General features: G+C 36.6%; 1 protein-coding gene across 9 annotated transcripts in view; it reads right to left on the bottom strand.

The window, feature by feature from the left end:
- Positions 1 to 15417, bottom strand: part of lrrfip1b (leucine rich repeat (in FLII) interacting protein 1b) — a 49907-nt gene that overhangs the window by 4878 nt on the left and 29612 nt on the right. For 4 of the 9 annotated variants that reach the window (XM_058402999.1, XM_058403002.1, XM_058403000.1 and 1 more), the window contains 10 exons: positions 14814 to 14864; positions 10848 to 10925; positions 10338 to 10367; positions 10119 to 10244; positions 9588 to 9758; positions 8594 to 8686; positions 7234 to 7326; positions 5734 to 5826; positions 5522 to 5648; positions 633 to 5042 (listed from right to left, as the gene is read on the bottom strand). In XM_058402999.1, the coding sequence (XP_058258982.1) occupies positions 4240 to 5042; positions 5522 to 5648; positions 5734 to 5826; positions 7234 to 7326; positions 8594 to 8686; positions 9588 to 9758; positions 10119 to 10244; positions 10338 to 10367; positions 10848 to 10925; positions 14814 to 14864 (1665 nt within the window). In that variant the 3' untranslated portion in view covers positions 633 to 4239. Of the gene's footprint in view, positions 1 to 120; positions 239 to 323; positions 374 to 632; positions 5043 to 5521; positions 5649 to 5733; positions 5827 to 7233; positions 7327 to 8593; positions 8687 to 9587; positions 9759 to 10118; positions 10245 to 10337; positions 10368 to 10847; positions 10926 to 14813; positions 14865 to 15417 lie in introns of those variants that run through there. The other 5 variants (XM_058403001.1, XM_058403005.1, XM_058403007.1 and 2 more) reach the window with 4 other exon arrangements.

Here is a 15417-nt window from a genome sequence, read left to right as displayed (position 1 = left end):
CTTTACCATTCCATGCAACATGCAAAAAACATAGATTTGATTCACCGGATATATTTAAAACAAACCAACAAATAAAAAGACTTGTAATCTGACAGCAGGGTTAATAAACACGTGTCTTACTCTGCAAGTCGATGATATGTGAGTCTATGTTGTTCTGGAGGTCATCTTCATGTGGACTTACTGCTTCCCCGGTGCCGTTCCTCTGCTTTTGTTCCACGACTGCTTTCAGCTTCCTTACCTAGACGTGCACACAGACACACAACCCATGATTAGCTAAATGTCGACAAAAGCACCCTATATTTGTGGGTAGAGCTGAAACTTGCCTGTTCAAGCAAACTCTCCCTCTCATCAACCAGCTTCCTCAGTCTGATCTCTAGAAAATGACACATACAAAACATCAGTCTGAACCATGATACACCACTGACAAAATAAATGCATAAAATGTGTGGCACTACGTTTTTACAATGTATGTGTAATAGCTGCATTTTCATTAAACAATACATATCCAGCAACGTCTTACATATTCTCCTTTTGTATATATACACACAATACAGTATATCAGTAGGAGCTGAAAGAAATTTTATATTGTGTAGTCAGCTGTACCATGTAGAAATAATCTAGAAAACACAATAAACACACAGTCCACTTTATTAAGAACATCTTCACATCCATGCATTTATCAAATCTGTTAACAATGTGGCAGCAGTGCAATGCACAATATCACACTCATACAGTTCACAAGCATCATTTTAATGTTTACAGTAAACATCAGAACGGTGAAAAGTGACTTGATGACCGTGGCATGATTGTTGGTTTGTGTTTCATAAAAGGGCTGAATCCCACACACTATTTTAGACAGAATGATCAGAAAAACAGAAATCTAGTCAGCAGCAGATCTGCAGCTCTTTACAAGTGTGCTGAGCAAAAAAAAAAAAAAAAAAAAAAACCTAGAACAGCAAATTGATGCTACCCTGGGCACCAAAAACGGACAGATTGGAAAAATTAAGCCCGGTCTAATGAATCTTGATTGCTGCTGCGACATGCAGATGGTAGCGTAAAGACCAGTCAATGGCATGAACCCAGGACCAAACCTGCCAAGCCTGTGTCAACAGTTCAGGCTGCTGGTGGTGGTGGTAGTGGTGTAATGGTGTGAGGAATGGCACACAATGGGCTCCTTAGTACCAATCGTGCATGGTATCAGACTATCTGATGTGTTGTTGCTGACCACATGGATCCCTTTATGGCCACAGTTTAAACTCATAATGATTTCTACTTCCAGCATGATAAAGCTTCATGTCACAAAGCATACTGACTCAAACTGGTTTCATCATATATGAATTTCTCAATCAAGCAGAAAACAATACAGTAGAGCTGGGTAAGAACAAGAGCTTCATAGCACAAATGTGCAACTCAAATCAATAGCAATCAAATAACAATTAAATCAACACAATCCAGAATCATTGGAATCCATGCTATGAACACTACACTACTACTGCTATGAATATTACACTGTATTAATATGATGTTTCTAATAGAGTGAGTGTATGGCAAGTGTAGACAATTTACATTTGATTACATAATCCAAAAAAGTCTAAAATCACTTTAAATAAACAAACAAATCTCAAATTCCATGCAATTGCATGCAAAAATATTTAATATGATCAAATTATAAATACTGCTATTAGGCTTGTTGTCTGTTCACATCGTAATTTTGTTATAGGGACCTGTTAATAGATGTTTTGTAAAATAAACTAGTATTAGTAATTTAAATTCTCATGTTAAATGGCTCATTACAATGTAGAGAACCACAGTGCTAAGAAGCAAGAAGTTTGTTATGCTGTTACTATGCAATTATTTATTATTTTTAATGCTCACTGTATGTTTCTAGTGATTGTCCTAATAAAATGTGTGTTTAATGGAAAAAAAAACCCTATTTATTACTGTATTTGATTCAGTGGATGCATTTTGAAACAAAAAGTCATTTTTTTTATGAGCAAAAATACTTCTGAAACTGTGTTTTGGAGATTATATAGACTCGGGATAACCTTAGGAAATGTTTAAAGGTGTTTTAGCGTTTCATAATGTAATAAAAAATAAATAAAGTAGAAATTTGATCTTGGTGAAACACTTCATTCTTGTGTTACCATATCCTTCAGAGCTGGTGTGTTTTTATTCTTCATAACACTGATATTGACACTTATAGTGAAATGATACAAATTCATTAGACAGAAATGTAGTTTTGAAATGTTACTTCGATATCAGATAACCGACTAGGTAATAAAGTTTTCTGAAGGTTTACAATACTAAAAATAACATACACTGCTAGTCAAGTATTTAAAGAGATAATACATCAGCATTTCTATTGAAACCAATCAACATGCTCTAGAATTAGAAACTCAAAGGTGCAGTATAAGTGACCCAAGCAATTACTTGACCCAAGCCATTAATACAGTCCCTTCCAAAAGTAGTGAAATGGCAGTTTTGACGTCGGTTTGAAATCAAATGATGAAAATGATTAAAGTAGATATGAATTTCAGCTTTCATTTCCTGTTATTTATATTTAGATGTGTTAAACAACTTTATTGCAAAATGTCACTTTATTTCCATATATTTCCTTACATTTTTTTTTAATTTCTATTTGTATTTATTTTGATCTTATCTTTCGGTTAATTCCATTTTTAGATTCTATCTTACTATTTTTATATAACAAGGACAGTGTATGAGTACGGTGTATGATCGTGTATGTGACAAAAAAATGGAATTTGAACATGGCATGTTTGGTGGCGGATCACCTAATTTCTAAATGAGCAAAATTATATGGACAGCTTGCGATAACTGCATCATGCTGGTGACACACTGACTTCACCGAATTGTTGCATTCTTCTTTTGTGATGCTTTTCCACATTTGTACCACAGCTTCTTTCAGTTGTTGGTTGTTTTTAAGAATTCTCCCTCCAGTCTCCTCTTAAGGACGTGAAACTCTTAAACCATGCTTCCACTTTTTCTTGTTTGCAGTGTGTTTTGGATCATTGTCTTGCTGCATGATGATGTTCCTCCCAGTTAGATTGGATGCATTTCTTTGTAAACTTGCAGACAGAATATTTCTGTAGACTTCTGAATTCATTCTGCTGCTACCTTCATGAGTTACATCATCAATAAAGATTAATGATCCTGCTCCACAAGCAGCCATGCAAGTCCTAAGACACTACAACCACCATGCTTTACCAATGAGCTTGTACTGTATGTTTTGGATCATGAGCAGATCCTTTCTTTTGATCCTTTCTTTCTCCACACTTTGGCCTTTCCATCACTTTGGTTCATCTTGGTCCACTTTTAAGGCTCATCTCTATATTTCTTTCTAAATTCCAAGCTGGCTTCTGGTTCATATGGCTGATGAGTGGTGTACATCTTGTGTTATATTTCTGCACTCAAAGTCTTGTTTGAATGCTGGATTGTGATGCCTTCACCACTGCCCTGCTGAGGTTGTTGTTGATGTCACTGATTGTTGTTTTGGGGTTTATCTTCACTGTTCTCCCCAGATATCTATCATCAACTGCTGTTGTTCTGCATTGCTGACCTGTTTTATGTCTGGTTTTTTAGTACCAGTGGTTTCTTCCTTCATATCATATTGATGTATTGACCACGCCTAATGCTTGTGGAATAGCTCTGCTTCATATCTCATCTTTCCTCAGCTTCAAAATGGCTTGCATTTCTCCCAAACCAAGCAAAGAGCTATTGATTGTTTAAACACTCAATCTAAAAAGCACAGATGGGCAACAATAAACACCTGTCAATCACATGTTCCAATATTTTTATCACTTCAAAAATGGGTGGGTTCAAACAAAAGTTGTTTAACACATCTAGATGTAAATATCAGGAAAGGAAATCTGAACTTCTGGTCTATATCATATCATATACATCTTTTGACCAAATGTCTACAGTGAATAAAAAAGAAAAAAAAAAATCAGCCTTGCTGTTCCAATAATTTCAGAGGAGACTATATATTTGGGAATGGTTTAATTCGGCATGTTTGATTAGGAATATTCATGCTAATACTGTCTACATCACCAGACTCAACTGGTTTACCTTCTGAAGAAGGCCATCTGAAGTAGTCATTTAGAGTACCATAAGATCTGAGAAACTGATCATCAGTAACATTAATTTCAACCTCGTATTTGGTAGAGCACTATTTCTGTTTTGAATGCTATTTATTATTTACTTGGTTATATAATAATAAAATTAAGACACACTACAATCCTGTCCTCTCTTATTCCTAAGCCTCATCCTGTTGGGCCTGGTGTTTTCTCCAGTAAGGCGTGTCTCTTCCTGATGCTCAAATCTGGCCCTATCTGTTTCATTTAGACTTATGACTTCAAAGTCCAACGCTGAGGCTTCTTGGCAACTGTCTAAAAATGAAGCAATGCCTTTCTCCTCCACAGGGATGGTAAACAAGCAACTTTGAACATCTCCTGATTCAAGTTCCAGCACTGTTTCAGACTCCTGCTCACTGCTTGAAGAAAGATCTCCTCTTCTGGTGCTGGTCATCTCTACACCTGTGCTGGGAATGGGGTTTCTGGGATCTTGATAGATTTTGGTGGTTCCAGGTAGCTCCATTTTCTCCAATGTTTCTTTATATGCTTGGCTCGAATGACTAGTTGTAGGATTGAGTTGATCATAAGCTGTAATAAATTGGTATGGTGCAAGTGTGCAAGGTCTTTCTGGGACTTCAGTGGCTCTTGTCTTCTTCTTCACCCAAGGTTCTTCCATGTCCTTCTTGTTTTGTTTGTTGATGCTTTCATTTTGAGCTACTGCACCTTCTTGAACTGTTTCCTCTGGTACATTTGCAACACAGACTAACTGACCCCTTTCAAATTCATTTGTTTCAGGAGCTCTGTGGTCCTCTTGAATCTGTACAAAACTGTATGACGCTCTTGCACCGTAATCCATATCTTCAGCTCCTTTTACTTCTGCATTTATCTTGGACTTTTCTTCCATGTATGATGTGATGTTCATTTCAGGCACTTGGTCCTCTGGAGATCTCTCTGGAACATTATTAGCAAAATATGAAGGAGTGCACAAACACTAGTATTTTTTTTAGACTGGAAGGATTGATTGGTGTAGATAAAGAGTGAAGACAATCACTGGGATGAGGGGATGAGGTGGAAACAAAGGGAAAATAGAAATGTCAGCTTTCTTCACATAAATAAATCAGTTTGGAGGAATTTGGAGAAAGTTTCAGGTGAAATGCAGCAAGTAAAGCTGAAAGAGACACTAATTTCTTTGGTTAATCAACAAAAAGGAACAAACAGGAAGCAACAGACAACTCAGTGCAGGATACATACTCTGTAGACAAACATCAGTTGATTGAAAAACATCAAATCACATTTACTTTTGCAAGACATTGAGCCCTAAAAAGAAGTTAAGTTAGATTTTAACCATCAGAATGATTTGGTTTATTACAAGGCAGTTTAACTGTATTTACTGTTGCATTAAAACAATAGCTGAAATAAAACAGACTTACCTAAAATACTGTCAGCACTGTTAGCTGGTGTGTCTTGAGCCGAATCTACGCGTTCAGGTCCATTAGTCATGTTGCTTCCTGTCTCGCCGTTTGTTGTCACCTCAGATCCAAGGGATATGCCATGTTTCTGTGAAAGCAGACAGATTTTTCCCCCATAATTATTTACACAGCCACAGGCCTAACAGCTGTTCCCATATTCAGAATTGCTCTACCTTTAGAGCATCCCTGAGCCGGAAAACCTCATCCCTCAGTGCATCACGTTCATCTTGGATTAAGTCTGAATATTCCTTCTGCCTCTCTAAGGCCTGTATGAGGCCAGCAGCAGGAAGTGAGCAGGAAGACAAGAAGAAAAGAAAGCAAGGTGAAGTAGGAGGAAGAAATATTGAGAACACAGAATTTACACAGAGGTTACAGTAAGTTGTATTAGGGCTTATAAATGCAGGATTCCGATTGGTCAGAAGGTGTTGATTCATTTCTATGACAGGATGGCTCAGATAATAGTTCCAGCTGCAACTTGTGTGGAACATTGTGTGTGACAAATTTTCAGTATGTGTTGATATGGTAAAATTTTCTACGAGAAGACTCATTTTGCATTTTTAGTAGGAGTCTCAAATGTCAGCAATTTGTAGCAGAGGTAAAGCTGTAACTTTAAGGTGATTTTTACACTGGCCACGTTTGCTGTGACCTAAATCAGAGCGTGATTGTTCCTGGCATCCCCGCAGGATTGGTCTGGTTTCAGACTCCCTTGATTCTATTGAACCCCTGAGCATTTGTGTTTATCTTACTTTACCACAAATGCACATGGAAAACACAACAAAATGTTTTACTGTGCCGTTGCTATACATTTGCCTTTTTGTGTGTTTTGTTTAACTGCTCCTGTATGCTTTCTTCTCTCTATATCTGAATACGACTCCTCACCTTTCCTATGTCTCAGAGCGTTCCCCTGTCATTCACGGTACACGTGTGTTGTGGAAACTAATAATATCGTCATCGGCTAAAACATCTGCAGGTTACGTAACTTTCTGAACAAGTGCAGACATGAGTATGAGCTGTGTTCAAAATCGCAACACAGTTCCAGTGCAACCGAACTCATACCACCTCCTACAGGAAGTCTCGGGTTCGGTACCATGCTGCGCTTCCCACATTACAGGTTTCATGCTCTGTTTCAGACTAAACTGCCAGTGTAAAAAGCCCCAAATTTTCCCATCATGGGAATGACAGGACTCAGAGTTTTGCGGTTTCTCAGTAAAAGCTAAATTTTTTGTTCTTACTAAATTTAAACAAGAGGAAAAATACAGAGGCTAGTTAGGAAATAGTATTAATAATTGTTATAACGTAAGTTCCACAGCATTAACTGACTAATAAGTGTCCTTATTAATAAACAAAAAAAGGCAAACTGTAGTGGTATAAGAGGAGTAAAACACTCCATCACATGCAGTTAAAAAAAAAATCAGCTCAACTCAGACACTGGCTATAGTAGCTTTGATTTTTGGCTGTATCACACTATTGGAGTATCATTTTTCTTTTCTGCTTCTATATAATAGTTATTATAACAATAGTTATTACAAAAATTCAGATTCTCTTGAAAACAGCTTACAAAAATAAATCTCAGTAAGCCTACACTCACTAATGACTTTGGGATATAAAATGTTACTGGCCAGCTTTAATGTAAAAAAGTTTCATAGTCAGAAATGTCTGTAAGATGAGAGTACCCTGATTTTTTTCTCCTTCCATTCCAGAGTTTCCTGTAGATCAGAGATCTCGCTAATATAGCTCTGTTGCTTTGAGCGCAACTGTTGTGCATCCTGAACAGCAGCCAGGAAAAAAGGGTGAAAAGAGAAAAGTGAGATAAAGGAAACGAGAAAAACAAGAAAAAAAGCAAAACAACAAGTGCAGAATAGGAAAATAATAAATACAGATCATAGCTAACTAGAAGAGTTAAGTTATAAAGATGAGAGATGCTAAGCACAATATGGCTCACTTTAACATCTAAACTAGCACTCAAGTGAAAAAGTATTTGTCCCTCATCCTGATTTCTTCTATTATTGAATATCTGTCACTTCTTTTGGGACCACAGTGAGAACAATTATCTCCAAACGGAATTAAACTGAATGAATTTTCAGTGGTTGGCCTGAAAAATCTCTCCAGAATGCATCAATGATTCATTTAGGAAGCCACAACATTTGAAAGAAACTGGGAAAATACAGCATTCATGCGAGAGCTGCAAGGTGAAAAAATACTGCTAATGTAGAGAAACATAAAACATCTCAGTGACCTTCAGCCTTTTGGGATATGGTCTGAGGAAGATGTTCTCTAGACTCCAACAGGGAGACACGAGCCCTGTTAGATGGGCAATGGTGTGAATTTAACACAGCTTTCCCCAATAAGAACATCACACCATCAGTTATCCTGGGTGTTAGGACACTTTACTGCTTCAAGACACTGGGTGACTTGATCTACTAAATGAATGGAACCATTATTTCTGCTCTGTATCAGAAAATCCTGAAGCAGAATGAATCATCAATCTGTGATCTGAGGTGAAATTGGGTTGTGCAGCAAGACATCTATCTGATGCACTAGAGCAAGTCTAGTTCTGATTGTCTCAACAGAAACATAATGAAGATTTTGGAGTGTCAAATTCCTGACCCCACTGAGATGCTGTGGCATGGATCTTTAACAGGCAGTTTCTGCTGGAAAGCCATACAATGTGGCTGAATTAAAGCACTTCTATAAAGAAGAGTGGGCCAACATTCCTCCAGATAGATGTGAAAGACTGATCTCTGGTTATCAGAAGTGTTTGGTTGCAGATGTTGCTAGTAAAAGTGGCACAACCTATTATCATGTTTAGTGGGGAAATTACTTTTAAGCTGCTGCATAATCTCTGATAAATGAAATTTAAACTCTTTCCTTATATGTTTTCTGCCTGTCTTATATTCCATTTTGTTTAAGTATTTAGTGTGGGAAATAACAATGAAAATCTAAATACTTAAAGTAGACAGCATTTTAACAGTTTACTAGGAAAGACAATAACTTCAAAATAGTAGTTTTTTATTAGCAAGAGAAAATGCTTACCTTTAGTAATTCCTCGCTCTGTTTTAACGTCTCTTTCATTTCGTCGAATTGGAACTGCAGGACACTGTGAGCATGCCGCTCTCGATCACACTCCTAACACAAAAGAGATGTTCAAACCTGGATGTTATATGTTAACATCTGCAGTGGCCACTTTAGAAAAGGACAAAAGCAGTCCAGGCACCCAAGACATGAAAATGATGTATATTCAGAAAGCCCATGAGTTGAGGTCATGAATTTATTAAACAATCAAACAATCAATTGCTTTTTTGTTTGTTTTTTTGTAAAGTTAAAAAAATAAAGTGCATCATAAATCTGCAGCATCAACTCACTTATGTCAAAAAAATTAACCACTTTCAAAGCACCTTTAAGTACTATACACTAATAATAATAATAATAATAATAATAATATATATATATATATATATATATATATATATATATATATATATATATATATATATATATATATATATATGTATTATTATTATTATTATTATTATTGATATTATTACTGATATATATATATATATATATATATATATATATATATATATATATATATATATATATATATATATATCAGTACAGAACACCAAGGCTCAAAGCCAAAAAGCCTCTATGCTGAGCAACAAAAACAGGGAACTGGGCAACACATTGGTGTTTTTAGTTGCCCTGTGGGGTACATAATGAATTTAATGACTGATCAAATGTAATGTAAATGTAATGACCATAAATGAATCACTGACTGTGAATCTCCTCATGCAGAAAATACATGATTACATGAGGGATGTGGTAGCTCAGTGGTTAAGGCATTAGCCTTCTGATCAGACAGTTGTGAATTCAAATCCAAGCACCAGCAAGCTGCCAATGCTGAGTCCTTAAACCTCAACTGCTCAGTTGTACAAATAAGATAAATGTAAGTCTCTCTGGATAATGATGTAAATGTCCTCGTTCCTAGTATTATTTTGAAAAAACACTGCTCGATGTGACGTACCTTTGTTTTCTCGTCACACTCCCTGCGTGACTCATATAGCAGCTCCTCCAGCTCCATCAGCGTGTCTCGCAGTGTGTCCACTTGGTACATCAAGTTGGACTTCTCATTATCCAGCTGAGCGTTAGACACCATCGCCTTCCGATACTTCTCCTCAGCTTCAGCCAGAGAGTCCTGAAAGTTTACCACCCAAAGATTGTTGGATTTACTTTTAAACACATATTCAGACACTGCGAAATTATTTAGAGGTACTGTGAGTGCAGTGGGTGACGTACTCAAGCTGTGACCAAACAAAAAACAAACACACTGGTGTGCAGTGGGCACACAAAAAAATCATCTGGAATATATTCATCAGCCATGCAAACAGAGTTGAAAAGTTCAGGAACAAGTAGAAAGGACAAAAGATCCCTAAAGTGTATCAAGATACTTTTGGGATTTCTAAACCACCAGTCAGGAAAATAGTCTCGAAACTCTGGGGAGAGGGAAAACGAATAATACTGCATATTTGAAGAGTAATGTTGATGATAAAATGACCTTTATCTCTCGCATGGAGGCTTCTGTGTCAACAGATATGGAGGTATCACAGCTGCCTCTTCGAGAAAAGCCGCCACCTAGTGAGGCCAAAGTGGCAGCAGAGAGAGTCGATGCCGTCCTTGATCCCTAGCGAAGATATAAACAGAAACAATTAAGAAACAACTCTTTACAATCTGCAGGATTTATGGTTACATAAATTACTTTCTAAAGATGACTAACCTTTTCCAGGAAGTCCGATCTTTCTTCCACCTACGGGGAAAATCAGAGTAGAAGATCATTAGCTTTAAAGATTAAAAAACACACAGCTGTTTCCAGCTCCACATAAACCTGTGGGACTGGAGCAAAATGGAAAGAACTGTGGAAGATCTCCATGTGCTGCCAAATTCCCTGTGATTTTGTAGCATTTCTACAAAATTTGCCACTCTTTCTCTTGCTCTTCCCTTCACATATATATATATAAATATATATATATATATATATATACACACATATATATCTTAATATATTTATATATAAATATATATATATATATATATATATATATACATATATATATATACGTATATATATATATATACTACCAGTCTTTAGATTAACAAAGAAAGAATATATATATATATATATATATATATATATATATATATATATATATATATAATCTTTCTTTGTTAGTCTAAAGACTGGGAGTCAAGCCAACTTCAAGAAAAGTAACTAAAGATGGAAGCTCACCACTGGGCTGGCGCGAGCTGAGCTGGCCCGTGACGAGGCCCTGGAACCAGAGCCCAAAACCCCCCCATAGTCCGTAGGCTGGACAGAAAGTAGATACAGAAGAGGGACAGAAAAGCAGATGTTACCAGAAGGTATCAGAAGACCTTAGAATGGAAGAATGACTCTATTAGTAAAGGGATATATGGATAGAGATACAGATTACAAGGTCAGAAATTAAGATTATTGTAAGAAAATATGTTATTATATAAGAAGTATGCAACAACATACTTAAGAGTTAGTCATTTTACAACAATTAACAATGTACAACCGGCAGCTGCTTGTGGCCCTAGACTTTGATGGGGCAGAACAGCACTAATAATGACATAGCCTCAAACAAATTTAAGCCGAGAAGTGGTCACACATGACAACATGCAACCATCCAGCATACAGTCATTTTGATTGGTTTTAATCATACCTTTTTTTCAACTATGTGTCCCTTTGAGGTTGACAGCAATAATATTAAACTAAATTCCCAGGTTACCCTTTAAAAACCCCTAGCTCAGAATATTCCCTTCATCTCAGCCTTTGCATGGGAGACAAGGTCACTATGGTGCACATGCTTTTCTGATGGATGCACATTATCCTCTGCATATCCACTGCACAGCCTTTTCCCTCTCTCAATCTGTGCAACACAGTATACATACTGTATCTTACAGACATAATGGAATAGTCCCAGTGTTGTGCAACATCTAGAAAGGTGACCAAGTGACAGAACATAGCTGTATCTGTAGCTGAACAGCTGATATGCATCGATCAGCCATAACATTAAAACCACCTGCCGAATGGTTTATTTTCCAAACAGCTCTGACCCTTCGATTAATGGACTCTGCATGACCTGCTATCGTATCTGGCACCAACAGACCTCTATGCAGCCAGCTATGATGATGTGTTCTGACAGCTTTCTATTATATCCTATAGTAGCTCTTCTGTAGGATCAGTTCAGACAGACTAGCCTTAGCTCTCCATGTGCATCAAGGAGTCTTGATGCATTCTGAGTCTCATGACCCTCCAAGGCAGTTGTCCTTCCTTGAGCCACTTTTGGTAGGTACTAAACACTGCATACTGAAAACACCCCAAAAGAAATGCTGTTTTAGAGACCTAGTTGTCTAGAGTTCACTATTCAGGGCTTGTCAAAGAGGCTTAGATCCTTACACTTCCACTGCTTCCAACACAAATTTGAGAACTGACTGTTCACTTGCTGCCGTATAAATCGCATCCCTTTACAGCTGCCCATGTAGTGACACAAGTCACTTCACCTGTCAGTAGTTGTAATGTTATGACTGACCAGGAGTGATATAATTTAGTTCACTAATCCTGCATAAAATGTGGATAAAACATAAACTTTGATATACACCCTAGAGGAAGTGACCGAGTTTGAAGAGTTATAGCACAAGAAAGATATTATGTTATAAAAAACAATCTCCACCTCAAAAACTAAAACCACACATTCACATACAATCGCTCATTGATCCGCTATGCTCAGTTTTAATAGAGACTAATGCAGTGCAGGCGGTTACCATGATGCATCTGGAAGCATTAACTTCAGCATCTGAGCATCTTAATTTGCAAATGTGTAAAGCTAAGACTACTTTTATACTCCCAGGTGAGGATAAAAAGCAAGGATTATAAAATAAATAGATAAATGGTTAGGTGGCTAGGGTACTACCAATTAGTCTTTACAGTAAAGTATCTGGAGGCCATGTGAAAGCACACTAATCCAAAAACAGGACCAGACAGTATACAGTGATGAGCTGTCCACGATATGGGTCAGAGCGTTGAATAAATAATGTAACTCGGCTTGAAGCGGATACAAATAGATAAACAAAAAGAGACATGGATAAATAGCTTAGAGTGCAGGGGTGGACAAATCAAAAGATCAGGACAAACAGGACAAACAGATTTTGTATTTAGATAATGAGAACATACCATTTTCCAGATCTATTTTACTCGGCACAGATTTAATGAAAAACGTTAGCTTGTCAACTTTCAAGTCTTTTCTTGGAGTTGAGGGCATTCCCTTGAACCCCCTAGAAATTCAGAGATACTATAGTATTTGTATATGCTTGGGAGGTAGCCAGTGCCCCAGGAGCGATCACAATCTAAAAATGCCCCTGCACTAGACCGAGGTAAAAATACTGTAACCTTGGAAAAGACGAGGAAGCAAAATGAGAGAAAAAGAGTTACTGAACGAGCGACAAAACACATGCTGTATGCAGAAAGGAGACGTGGAACCAACAAGAACAGAGTGTAAGACAGATGTGCATGTGGAACAGGGAACAGAAAAGCCAATGACAGACACAGATCCGGCCATTCGGAAGTCTGGATGACGGCAGGCTGCCGAGGTCTGAGTAAGTTCCCTACGGCAAGCAAGTGGGGAAAAGCAGAGGAAAAAAAGAATCTCTTGCATCCATACAGAATAAACATGCAGAGGTAGAAAGTGGCTTTGATTCTAGTATTCTTAGCATTAGTACTCATTATTTGGAAGCATCTTCACTTGAGGTTTCTTTAAAAAAATAAAAAAAGATATGTGGCATAATACCTTTTGCTTCTCACCTATTAGCATGCAAGCTAGCAACAGCGTTATTATTATTCTAGCTGATGTTTAAAAGATCATTAGCTAGGTTCAGTATGTTTTCCTTGGATTATTAGGATCAAAAACCAGCATGTGATCTGAGGCACAAATCTACTTTATGCAGATTCAAATGTTTGTGATTTAAGCTGAATAAGAAATGAAGAATGTGCCTTTTTTTTGTTAAATGATCATTTGCCGTTTTACTGGAGGAAGAAATATGTCTTTCGGGCATTTCTGTAAATATATAAAGTGCTCTTGTGAGAAGGGAACACAATGAGTGCAACATATTATGATTGGTCAACAAATAGCCACCAGATCCCTGAAAACCTCCTGTATCTATACCTAGAGGTCATTCAGTGAAGTAACAATGCTGCATGTTGAATGAAAATAAATGGTGTGAACTTATTTTTAGTCTTTTTTTTATTATTATTTTTAGAATAAGAGTGTAAAACAACTATACCTACATAGTAAAACTCTTATACCTACATTAGGGTGCATTCTATATTGGCATTTATTGTAATATCAATTACAATATGCTTTTCTATAAATAAATATGACTATTAAAACGGATTTACAGGATTTTAGAAACAGTAAGGAGTAAGGGAAGGTAATGAATACTTCTAGATCTCTTTAAAGAGAAGAGTTTCTTTATTCATTAATATTCATATAAAATTCAGTCCATGGCAAATAATTAAGTTTCCTCTCATGTCCTTTGTTTGAAGGCAGTCATATACTGGTAAGGTATTTAATACTGACCTTGAATTTCAAACAACACAATTTATTTGGTTGCTGCGGCCAAAATTGCTTGATTTTGCTGTGTATATTTTTCAAAAATTTGTGATGCAACTTGTGTTTTTGGAGGTTTTTTTGGAAAATGACTTAAATTGGTGAAATTGTAAGCAATCTTTTAAATCCTACCAGTGCAGACACATGTAATGACTTTCTATTCTATACGTGAATCAAAGAGGATCTCGGCTGAATGTTGTAAAGACGTCTCATGGTTCAAACCTGCAGAAAACCTGATGATTTTGAAAAAATACAAGCTACTCCAAATATTGTGCTTGATTTTGAGTTTATTTTTGTAATAGCTAATTGAAATCACATAATCCTGTACGGACTGACCAAACTCAACTCTGAATACAGCTCACTGTGTCCTACAGGATGTAAAGCGTATGATAATAAAAGTGAACTTAACTGGATTAATGAGATTTTTGTTTGAAATACATGACAACTCTACTCTACTTTGGACTTTAGGGCTACAAATCAATGGTGTGATCATGAAACAGAAGTGATGCTGCATAGATTATTATCCTAATGTGAGATCTGTCATATGCAGAGGTGGCACTGATACTAACCCTCAAACTGCCCCGACTTCCAACAGACATCCGCTCCTCGTCATCTGAGATCTAAACAAAGGGAGAGAAGAAACACGGGTCATTGATGCTTCGTTAGTGTAGAACATGTAGAACTTTGGCTTCGTGAGCAAGCAACACTGAACAACTGCATGACCTCGGCTTCAGGAGCTCAGAGCCAGAGGTAGCATGTGGGACCGTCTGAAAAATACACTTTTTTTTCTGAGACACACCTGGTCTATGAAATGCTGACCATTAAAAAATCTGTCATGGTACAGTTTTGTTTTTAGATTTAAAAAAAACAAAAGGGATAAGAAAAAAAAACCCTGAAATCTGTCACCCTAATGAAGGCAAACTGCAGTAACTCCACTAAACCTGAACTAATAATATTACTAGTTATTATTCTTATTATTATTATTATTATTATTATCAATATCATAATCATCATCATCATTATTATTATTATTATTATTATTATTATTATTATTATAAAGTGCTTATTTTACAGACAAACACAAGTATACAGAATTACAATCAGCATGATATAATAAGAAATATACCAATTTGTTTTATATCACAACGCTGCTGAATTCTCAAGTTAACATGT

The sequence above is a fragment of the Hemibagrus wyckioides genome, linkage group LG11 (genome assembly GCF_019097595.1).
Source record: "Hemibagrus wyckioides isolate EC202008001 linkage group LG11, SWU_Hwy_1.0, whole genome shotgun sequence".
Lineage (NCBI taxonomy): Eukaryota > Metazoa > Chordata > Actinopteri > Siluriformes > Bagridae > Hemibagrus > Hemibagrus wyckioides.
This window is presented reverse-complemented; position numbering and strand designations above follow the sequence as displayed.